Source organism: Antechinus flavipes, chromosome 3 (genome assembly GCF_016432865.1).
Source record: "Antechinus flavipes isolate AdamAnt ecotype Samford, QLD, Australia chromosome 3, AdamAnt_v2, whole genome shotgun sequence".
Taxonomy (NCBI): Eukaryota; Metazoa; Chordata; class Mammalia; order Dasyuromorphia; family Dasyuridae; genus Antechinus; species Antechinus flavipes.
The window spans coordinates 410826724-410838746 of NC_067400.1; the positions used below are offsets into that span (position 1 = coordinate 410826724).

General features: G+C 32.1%; 1 protein-coding gene across 1 annotated transcript in view; it reads left to right on the forward strand.

The window, feature by feature from the left end:
• The window catches only part of SESTD1 (SEC14 and spectrin domain containing 1), a 105932-nt gene that overhangs the window by 30280 nt on the left and 63629 nt on the right, over nt 1-12023 (forward strand). Inside the window, exon 3 of the mRNA XM_051986118.1 lies at nt 9647-9726. Coding sequence (XP_051842078.1) covers nt 9672-9726 — 55 coding nt within the window. The 5' untranslated portion in view covers nt 9647-9671. The remainder of the gene's footprint in view (nt 1-9646; nt 9727-12023) is intronic.

Here is a 12023-nt window from a genome sequence, read left to right on the forward strand (position 1 = left end):
TTATATTATTTTCATAAAGATTAAATTGTTTGAAAACAAGAATTTGTTCACATTCTTAAAAATTTTTAATATAGCACACTGATCTAACAATTATCAATTAATATTTATTTGATTTTTTACATTTTGCAATACTTTTAGGTTTTTATATTGAATTAAAAAATCACTCTTTAACTTATCAGTTTTAATTCTAATATGGTAAATGACCCTGAATCCAGATTTGGTAGAGCATCTGAAGAATTAAAAGCACAGTTTCCCAAAAAAGCAAGCAAAAAGAAGAAATAAAATATATATGAGTAAACTATAATCTCTTAGCAACTAAAACTGGTACAAAATTGTTATAAATCAGGTCATTGGTAAGATCAAGTAAAAGTGCTTTGCTACATATTGGGAATAACAGAGAAATGACAACATCCTTGTTCTCACAGAATTTGCAAGTGAAGGATCATGTCCTGCAGTCCTACGCTTTCCCAAAGTTGTAGTTTTAGTTCATGCTTAATGCCCAATTAACATCACACTTTTTCTGACCTCCCAGTCTGAAATGAACTCTCTCAGTAGGCACTTAAGTATACAATTCATCAGACAAAGTAAGCATATCCTTGTAATTTAGTGCGTCTCCTAGCATCTTGAACTATTTAAAAATATAAACATTTTTGTTATTTAACTTGTAATGTGTTTAGTTCCATAGATATTATAAATCTGGGGGTTATTTCTTCTCCCCACCCTCAGATAGAACAGAGTAGCCTAAAAAGAACTAGATAGTTTTCCAGTACTATCTAGTCCATTGATTGATGTTACATCTCAGGTGTTATACCTATACTGTCATTGATGGAAAAAAGTATGCATCCAAAAATGAAATCATTTTTCTTCTATTTAATTTTCATCCTTCTATTCACTCAGCATGATTTTGCTTAGTTGGCTCTTTCTCCTGATTTTCTGCAAATTTGTTTTTGTCTTTACTGTTTCACATTTTATGAAGAAATGCAACTATCTTTTGTAACATTTCACAAATGAATTTAAATGTGTTGTCCTTGGTTGATGTAACTCTTCTGCTTGGCAGGAATATTAAATGTTTACTAACTGCTCTAGGCTCTTCGGTATTTTCCTCTTAGTCATTGATTTAGATTGATTTTACAATACTTATCTAATGGTGAGAGATAATTGGTGTCAATGTACTTTTATCATTTCTCATTTTAAAACCTCAGCAGTTTTAATAGATAAGATTGGAGTTGTTTTAATTATATGTCACAATTACATGACACATTTTCTTATTTTATTTTTCTAATTTGGTATTGATTCTTACATTTGCTCTTACTTTTAAGTCCAGAGTCTGATTTTATATATATAGCAGCTGATTCTAAAATGATTCTCACAGTGTTAACCAGCTAAAATCAATTCTTTCTTTCTTTCTTTCTTTCTTTCTTTCTTTCTTTCTTTCTTTCTTTCTTTCTTTCTTTCTTTCTTTCTTTCTTTCTTTCTTCTTTCTTTCTTCTTTCTTTCTTTCTTTCTTTCTTTCTTTTTCTTTCTTTCTTTCCTTTCTTCCTTTCTTTCTCTCTTTCTTTCTTTCTTTCTTTCTTTCTTTCTTCTTTCTTTCTTTCTTTCTTTCTTTCTTTCTTCTTCCTTCCTTCCTTCCTTCCTTCCTTCCTTCCTTCCTTCCTTCCTTCCTTCCTTCCTTCCTTCTTCCTTCCTTCCTTCCTTCCTTCTTCCTTCCTTCCTTCCTTCCTTCCTTCCTTTCTTTCTCTCTCTCTCAAAGGTATTTGGTGTTGTCCAAATCCAGGGCTTCATAGATTTCTTAAACAGTCACAATTTATGGATGTAACTCTTCTATATAATCTAAAAACTTCACATTTTCCAATACTTTTTTTTGTTTTGTTTTGTTAAGTTATGTCTGACTTTGCACTGAAATCACCAAATGCTGAAGTTTTTATTTATTTGAGTGGCTGTCTTTGGAAGCACTGGACAGATAATAAGGCTAACAATTAAGTTCAAAAATCAGTTTCACAAAGTTAAGATGCCATGTAGCTTGTAAAATATTTGGGGAATTTTAGTGAAAGTTCAGTGTGAGCAAGTAGTATTATGGAATAGCCAAAAAAGTTAACATGATTTTGAATACTATTAGGATTTTTAGGAATTTAGAAAAATTAGTTTTTTAGGAATAAGGAAGTGATGCTAGCACTATTGTACTTTGCACTGATCAAACCATGTTTAAGATACTGTCTTTTAATAACAAGGATGGTTAAGTGCCTTGAGTCTATGTTATATGATAATTGGTTGAAGGAACTGGGAATGTTCAGTGTAGAAAATAGAAGACTTTGGGGGCACATGCTAGCTGTCTTTAAATATTTTACTACATGTTAATCTTGTTTTTTCTTTCTATACTTATGTACTTTCTATATAATATACATATGTGTGTGTATATATATGTACACACACACACACACACACACACACACACATATATATATATATATATATATATATATATATAAAGTTGATATCTCTGTTCTTAAGATCCAATGATCATTTTTTACAGATAACTCCCAGAATGGATCCAGTCTTACTTTTTCTCCTGAACTCTGGTTCTGTATCATCAGCTGGACATTTTTTCTAACTGCCTATTAGGCATCTCAAATTTTCAATGTCTAAAACAAAATTCATTTTAATATATTTTTCTGATTCCTCTTTTTCAGTCTTACTGTCAAGGGGAGCATACTGTCTAGGGGATACTGTCTAGGTATCTAATCTTATAACTTTGATGTCATTCTCAATTCCTCATTTTGACTCATGTACTGTATCTGAGCAGTTTTTTTTTTGTGTGTTTTTACACTCCACAGCTTCTCCTACATATGTCCCCTTCACTCTACTCACATAGCCATCAGCCTCATCCCTTCTTGCCTAGATTCTTGCCAGATATTTCTTCTGAATATCTTTTCCTCAAAAATGTATTGCCCCCTTTAGTCAGTCTGTCCTCTATACAACCATCAAAGTGATGTTCCTCAAGTGAAGATATGACTATGTCATTGACACTCTCCAATGGCTCTATATAACATCTGGGATCAAACATAAACCCCACTGTCTGGTATTTCAAGCTTTTCACAATTTGGCACTTTCTTATATTTCCATTCCTTTTATACATTACTGCCTTCCATACATATCATCCATTCATATGGGTTTACTTGACATTCCCTAAGATTTCATGATCTTCCGCCTTTGCACTGATTATTTCTTGAATACTTTTTCTTGACTTCTTGGAATGATGATGATGATGATTATTTTTTTGCCTTTCTTTGTATCCTCAAAATTTTGTATTTTGCCTAGCACATAGTTGGTGCTTAATAAATGCATATTGATTTATTGACTTGGAATCTCTATTTCCTTCAAAATACAACTCAAGTTGTATTTTATAACCTTTTATATAAAGACAATTTTTACTTCATTTACTAGTGCCCTTCCTTCAAATTATCTTTTTTTGTGCGTGTGCACGTCTGTGTGTGTATACTCACACACATACATATAGATCTGTTTGTGTATGTATATGTGTGTGTATGTATATGTATATTTATATGGGTCCATATTTCTTTATTGCCTCCAGAATGCAAAATTTGTGAAGTCAAGGATTGTTTTATATATGTTCTTGTATCCTCTATGCCTGATAAAAATTCATGATTAATTCCATGCAGTGATATTGAATAATTGACAGATATGAAAGCTGATATCGAACAGTGATTGAGGTGACCCAGCTCCTATCCCATCTGCAGTGTTTCTTATCACTATATAATCTTTATGAGAATAACCTATACATGCAAGTGACAACACATTATAAAAGGAAACAACTATGAATTTGGGATCAGAGGACCTGTAATCAAATGATGGTTCTGTCAGATAGAGCTTTGTCACCATTTGGGCTTTTCTGAATCTCATTTTCCTTCCCTATAAAATTAAAGAGTTGAATTAAAGAGTCTTTAAGGCTTAAAGACCAAGAACTCTAAATATATGACTTTATGATTCTTGCTGAAAATATAAGACAACAAGTGAGCTTTTGAACATATTTTCCCCCAGCATACCACTTGTTACCAGATACATAATTATTTGCAATGTATATAGCATGCAAGATACCACCATGCTTATTATTTGACAATTATTTTAACAATTGTTTTGAGTAAAGCAATAATACTACTAGCTTGAATTTATATTGCATTTAACATTTGGAAGATTTTGTTAGCTATTTTACATATTTTATCTATTTTGATCTTTACCACAACTCTCTGATATAGGTCTGTTGTTGTTCCCTTTTTGTAGGTGAGGAAACTGAGGCTGAGAGGATTAAATGACTTCTGTATGATCATACAATTAATAAATTGCTGAGGTAGGATTTGAAGTCAGCTTTTGACTACAAAGTCAAGTGCTTGCTCCACTATTGTAATGGGCTGAGGCTTGAGTTGATGCACTGAGGTCCCAAGCACATGAGGCTAAATAGTAATTGGACCATACTCTATTAATAGATAAGCTTGGAGAAAGAATGGCCCCCACCCACTCTTTGTGCAAGTCCTGATGTGTTGTATAGGAAATGACGATTTTGGTGGGTGGAGGCAGGGGAGTGGAAAAGGAAGGGGAGGAGAGGCTTTTGGGATGGCCATTGCCACGGTTGGCTCGGCTTTCGTTGCTCTCTCTCTTAGCTGGCTTCCTGTCTCAACTGCCTATATTTGCTATCGCAATCTTTCTTGCCTATATTTGCTATTGCAATCTTTATTCACCTCTTCACTTCAATAAATATTGGAGATTTTCCCCTTAACCTGAATTCCTGACTCTGGCTGATTTTAAATACGCGGTCATTACACACTATACCACTAGGCTGCCTTATACAACTCTCCTCCAATAAGATTATAATATTACAGATTTCTAATAGACAGAAACCTTAGAAGTCATCTACTTTTTTGCCTTGTTTTGGACATAAGGTAACTGAGACTCAGAGTGATTAAATTACTTGCCCAGAGTCACTTATTAAATAATAGGGCTGATATTTGAATCTAGGTTTTCTAACTCTAAATGTTTCCCATGTGTTAAAAAAAAATCATGAAAAGATCTTTTTTGAAAAGTTACACAGAAATAATCTTATTCATTGTCATTCTAATTATTATTCCCATGCAAGACATAAAACAGGGTGACATAAACCAAAAAAATTAATTTGTTATTGTTATGTAAAGATTTCATATAGATTATGAAGTTTTGTAGTATTCCTATGTATAACATTGTAGGATAATATTGTACTGATTACAGTATGGCAGAACTCGTCCATAGTCGTGTATAATTGCTCAGGTTATCAGTCTACATTGGAAAATCAAAACAGATAAAGAATATTTAATATCTAGACTATACGTAGTTAGTTAGACATTTGAGTTAACCTTTCAGGACATATATCTTAGACAAACAATGCTGATGGATAGTTACCTTGAAACACTATTGACAGCCCAGCAAGCTGGATTAAATTTAGAAAAGATTAATATTTTAAATTGTTCCAGATTTTCTCTTGAAATAAATAAAACATAACAAAAAAATGTGAGCATTGAAGTAAATGACTTTTAAAATAAAAAACAAGAATCAGCCAAAGGGCAATGGAGAGATGCATCCTTCTCTCATATTTGGTTCTACATGACCCCATGGACTTCATCAATAAGGTTGGCTAAGATACTGGAGTGTTTTTGCCATTTTCTTCTCCAGTGCATCCTCATTTTACAGATGAGGAATTGGTACAAGTCATGACTTTCTAGGATCATTCAGATGGTCTGAGACCAGATTTGAATTCAGATCTTCCTAACTCTAGGCTGAGTGCTTTACCCATCCACCACTTAATAGTCATATGTATATATAGATATGTGTGTGTATGTGTGTGTGTGTGTGTGTGTGTGTGTGTGTGTGTATGTGTGTGTGTGTGTATATATATATATACATATATATATATACACACACACATATTTAATCATACCCATATTTGTGTGTGTGTAAAATATACATTAATATATGTGTTTAGGTATAGGTAAGTAAGCATAGACATAGACATACATTAATCTATTGATATAACATGTCTTATATTGTGCAATTTTTGCCTCTTTAAATCTTTTTTTAACAAATTAATTTGTGTTTTAATCAATCAATTTAATTAATAAAATAGTTTTCCTGTTTATATAAAAGGCTTTCCTCATAAAAAAAATTTTTTAAAATAACTTTTTATTGACAGAATCCATGCCAGGGTAATTTTTTTACAACATTATCCCTTGCACTCTCTTCTGTTCTGATTTTTCCCCTCCCTCCACTCCCTCCCCCAAATGGCAAGCAGTCCTATACATGTTAAATAGGTTACAGTGTATCCTAGATACAATATGTGTGTGCAGAACTGAACAATTCTCTTATTGCACAAGGAGAATTGGATTCAGAAGGTATAAATAACCCAGAAAGAAAAACAAAAATGCAAGCAGTTTATATTTATTTCCCAGTGTCTTTTCTTTGGGTGTAGCTGCTTCTGTCCATCCTTGATCAATTGAAACATGAGTTAGATCTCTTTATCAAAGAAATCCACTTCCATCAGAATACATCCTCATGCAGTTTCATTGTTGAGGTATATAATGATCTCCTGGTTCTGCTCATTTCATTTAGCATCAGTTCATGTAAGTCTCGCCAGTCCTCTCTGTATTCATCCCGCTGGTCATTTCTTACAGAACAATAATTTTCCATAAAATTCATATACCACAATTTATTCAACCATTCTCCAATTGATGGGCATCCATTCATTTTCCAGTTTCTAGCTACTACAAAGAGGGCTGCCACAAACATTTTGGCACATACAGGCCCTTTTCCCTTCTTTAGTATCTCTTTGGGGTATAAGCCCAGTAGAAACACTGTTGGATCAAAGGGTATGCACAGTTTGATAACTTTTTGAACATAGTTCCAAATTGCTCTCCAGAATGGCTGGATGTGTTCACAATTCCACCAACCATGTATCAGTGTCCGTTTTCCCACATCCCCTCTAACATTCCACATTATCTTTCCCTGTCATTCTAGCCAATCTGACAGGTGTGTTGTGGTATCTCAGAGTTGTCTTAATTTGCATTTCTCTGATTAATAATGATTTGGAGCATATTTTCATTTGGCTATAAATAGTTTTAATTTCTTCGTCTGAAAATTGTTCATATCCTTTGACCATTTATCAATTGGAGTGGCTTGATTTCTTATAAATTAGAGTCAATTCTCTATATATTTTGGAAATGAAGCCTTTATCAGAACCTTTGACTGTAAAAATGTTTTCTCAGTTTATTGTTTCCCTTCTAATCTTGTCTGCATTTGTTTTGTTTGTATAAAAACTTTTCAATTTCATATAATCAAAATTTTCTATGTTGTGGTCAATAGTGATCTCTAGTTCATCTTTGGTCATAAATTCCTCCCTCTTCCACAGGTCTGAGAGGTAAACTATCCTATATTCTTCCAATTTATTTATAATCTCATTCTTTATGCCTAGGTCATGAACCCATTTTGCCCTTATCTTGGTGTATGGTGTTAAGTGTGGGTCAATCCCTAGTTTCTGCCATACTAATTTCCAATTTTCCCGGCAATTTTTGTCAAATAATACGTTCTTATCCCAAAAACTGAGGTCTTTGGGTTTGTCAAACACTAGTTATTAAAGTTATTGGCTGTTTTGTCCTTTGAACCTAACCTATTCCATTGATCAACTAGTCTGTTTCTTAGCCAGTATCGGATGGTTTTAGTAACCGCTGCTTTATAATATAATTTTAAATCTGGTACAGGTAGACCACCTTCATTTGATTTTTTTTTTCATTAATTCCCTTGAAATTCTCGACCTTTTGTTTTTCCATATGAACTTTGTTGTTATTAGGTCATCAAAATAGTTTTTTGGGAGTCTGATTGGTATAGCGCTAAATAAATAGATTAGTTTAGGTAGTATTGTCATTTTTATTATATTTGCTTGCCTAATCCAAGAGCATTTAATATTTTTCCAGTTGGTTAGATCAGACTTAATTTGTGTGGAAAGTGTTTTGTAGTTTTGCTCATAAAGTTTCTGATTTTCCCTTGGCAGATAGATTCCTAAACATTTTATACAGTCAGTTGTTACTTTAAATGGAATTTCTTTTTGTAACTCTAACTGTTGGGTTTTGTTAGTGATATATAAGAATGCTGATGACTTATGTGAGTTTATTTTGTACCCTGCAACTTTGCTGAAGATGTGGACTGTTTCTAATAACTTTTTAGTAGAGTCTCTGGGGTTCTCTAAGTATACCATCATATCATCAGCAAAGAGTGATAATTTGGTTTCCTCATTGCTATTCTTATTCCTTTAATCTCTTTCGCAACTCTTATTGCCAAAGCTAGCATTTCTAATACAATAGTAAATAGTAACGGGGATAGTGGGGCAACCTTGTTTCACTCCTGATCTTATTGGGAATGGTTGCAGTTTGTCCCCATTATATATGATGCTTCCTGCTGGTTTTAAATAGATGCTGCTGATTATTTTAAGGAAAAGTCCATTTATTCCTATACTCTCAAGAGTTTTTAATAGAAATGGATGTTGGATTTTGTCAAATGCTTTTTCTGCATCTATTGAGATGATCATATGGTTTTTGTTAATTTGATTATTAATATGGCCAATTATACTGATAGTTTTCCTAATATTGAACCAGCCCTGCATTCCTGGTATAAATCCTACTTGATCATGGTGTATTATCCTGGGAATGATTTTCTGTAGTCTTTTTGCTAATATCTTATTTAAGATTTTAGCATCAATATTCATTAGGAGATTGGTCTATAAATTTCTTTTTCTGTTTTCAACCTACCTGGTTTAGGTGTCAGTACCATGTCTGTGTCATAAAAGGAATTTGGTAGGACTCCTTCATTCCCTATTTTTTCAAATAGTTTATAAAGAATGTTTGGTAAAATTCACATTTATCCAACATTCTGGTGACTTTCTGGTCTGTTAATATTTGTTTGTTCATTTGTTCATTCATTCATTCATTCATTTCTGATTCTTTCAATAGTCGATAGGCTCTAGTTCAGCAGTCAGTTCATCTATTATTCTACTATTGACATGTCACTAGTTCACGGTTTCTGATCATACAATCCTTGATGATCCTTTTATATAAGTTCTTTTGAGCACTAGAATATGTTCTTTGCCCAGAATTTGCCATATAATTGAACAGAAAGCCTGGTGAGTTAGTTCATTGACCTATATATCTCAGATGGGCATCCCAGGTGTAGTTGAGAATTCAAGAGGAGGAAGAGATACAGCTGTTTCTATTTGACAAAATTATATATATTTTTAATATTAACATCCCTTTGAAAAATATCTTTATGTAAACACGTTAAATTTTGTAAGCAATGAAAATAAAAAGGGATAATGGAAAATTATTTTATATAAATTCCCAAGCCCCAAGTTATTTACATCTTTTAATCTCTAATATCTTCCCAATGATACTATTAAGATCTACAAATCATGGAACATCAGGATCTCAGAAAAATCAAAATTGTAAGTGCTCTAAAGAGCAGTAAGACTGTGTAAGCAGACTGTAGGAAATACAATAAAGCAGTAAATTTTTTGATGACTGAGTAATTTTCATTTATTTAATATTCATCTTTTTTTTTTCAGAAGTGAAGAAGTTAATTGAAGTATCATGGAAGCTACAGTAATATTACCCATTCTGAAGAAAAAATTAGCCTTCCTTTCTGGTATGTTTTTTCCTTTCCGCCAAATATTTTATAGCTATTATTTGGTCTTTCAACTCAAGTTAACTATTTGGACTTTATTTCTCTAGTATTTCACAGAAATATAGTTTAGTTTTGCATAAGAGCCTTTTTCAAAGGTATCTTGTAAGACATCTTTTAATCTGAATGAAAATTTGTGGGAGCCAAACTATTATTTTTGGTAGGTCAGTTTTTTATGCTGTCCTATAATTTGGTATCTTGTTTTTTTTTTTACTTTTTTTTATAAAACACAGTCCAAGAGTAATTGACTGATTGGCATCCAAATACTTGATTTTGTAATATAGTTTTAATATATCATTATCTTCCTTCACCTTCCAGTAGAGGAAGTTTGATGATATACTTCACAAAAGAAATCTCCTTAAACTCCTAACAAGGAATCTTTACTTTTAATTAGGAAATAAAAAATGACTTATTAACATAGCTTGATAACAGTATCATAGAAACTTGGTACTATCTGCTGTTATCTTGTAAAAGTTATGCAATTTCATAAACTTAATGTTAACTCTGTATTATCAGGAATTGGGAAATTGGCAGACGTTGCTTAGGAGGAATGAAAACTACCTTGACATTTAAATTAACTATTGCATTTAACTAATGTATTCATTTCACCACCCCCACCTCTGTCCCCAGACATGAACTTGAGTTATACTCTTATGTCTTACGTTCTGTGTATACAGTAACATCAAGAAAACAGTCCCTGCCTTCAAGGAGAACACTCATTATCATTTAATGTAGTGCTAGAATTGTTCATTGTAGCTGTAAGAAAAGAGAAATTTAGGGTCTAAGTATAGACATATAGGAAACTGAATTATCACTTTTTGCTAATGATATAATTGTTTACTTAGAAAATCCTAAATAGTCAATCAAAAATTAACTGAAACAACTCCAGGAGTGTTGTAGGGTAAAAAATAAAATAAATCCACATGTTAATTGGCATTCTTGTATGTAGCAATCAAATCCAAGAGCTAGAAAGAGAAATTTCATTCAAAATAACTGTAGGAGATATAGAATATTTGGGAATATGTCTACTAAGATACCTTTGATAACTGTGAATCAAACTTGAATTGCAGAAATAAAGTCAGTCCTATACAACTGGAGAAATATTAATTGTTCATGGTTATAGCGAGAAATATAATAAAAATGATATTACTAAATTAACTTATTCAGTTCCATACCACACAAACTACCAGTAAATTATTATTTCAGAAAAAATAATAAATTCATATGGAAAAACAATAGGTTAAGAATCTCCAGAGTAATAATGGGGGGAAAGTGACAGTGAAAAATACCATATTTCAACATAGCAGCAATTATTAAAATGATGATACTAGGTTAAAAATTAAAATGCTAACCAATAGAATACTTTAAGTACACAATGTACAGAAGCAGTGTATAGTGTTTGATAACTTAGGACTAGTGTTTGATAAATTGAAAGGTCTCCAATTACTGTGGATGTAATAGTTGACAAAAATTACAGGGAAAACCAGAAAACAGTTTGACAGAAAATGAATATATTCAAATGCCTCATACTGTATACCAAGATAAACTCCAAATTGATGCATGATATAAAGAGGTGATATATAAAAAAGATGCAAAGATAAAGGAAGAACTCATAACTAAACAAGCAATAGAAAAATCTCAGAAAATAAGATGAATTATTTTGATTATGTAGAATTGGAAAGTTTTTGCATATAGAAATGCAGTTAAAATTAAAAGGGAAGTTAGTAATTAGATGACTTTATTTTTTAATCTATTGTTAATATTTCTCAATAGTATTTTCTTCTACTTACATGTAAAGATAGTTTTCAATATTCATTTTTGTAGATTTTGTTTACAATTTTTTCCCTTCCCCTCTGCCCAACATAGCAAGAAATCTGATATAGGTTAAATATATGCAAATCCTTTAAAATATTTTCCTATATTTGTCATGTTGTATAAGAAAAATCAGGGCAAAAGGGAAAAAATATGAGAAAGAAAACAAACAAACAACAAAATGGTGAAACTACCGTGCTTTGATTTATATTCAGTATCCATCATTCTCTCTCTGGATGCGGGGATGGCATTTTCCATCGCAAGTCTATTGGAATTGCCTTGAATCACTACATTGTTGAGAAAAGCCAAGTCCATCACAGTTGATCATTACATAATGTTATTATTGTTAATACTGTGTACAATGTTCTCTTGGTTCTGCTCATTTTCACTTAGCATCAGTTTCCAGGCTTCTCTGAAAACCGCATGCTCATCATTTCTTATAGAACAGT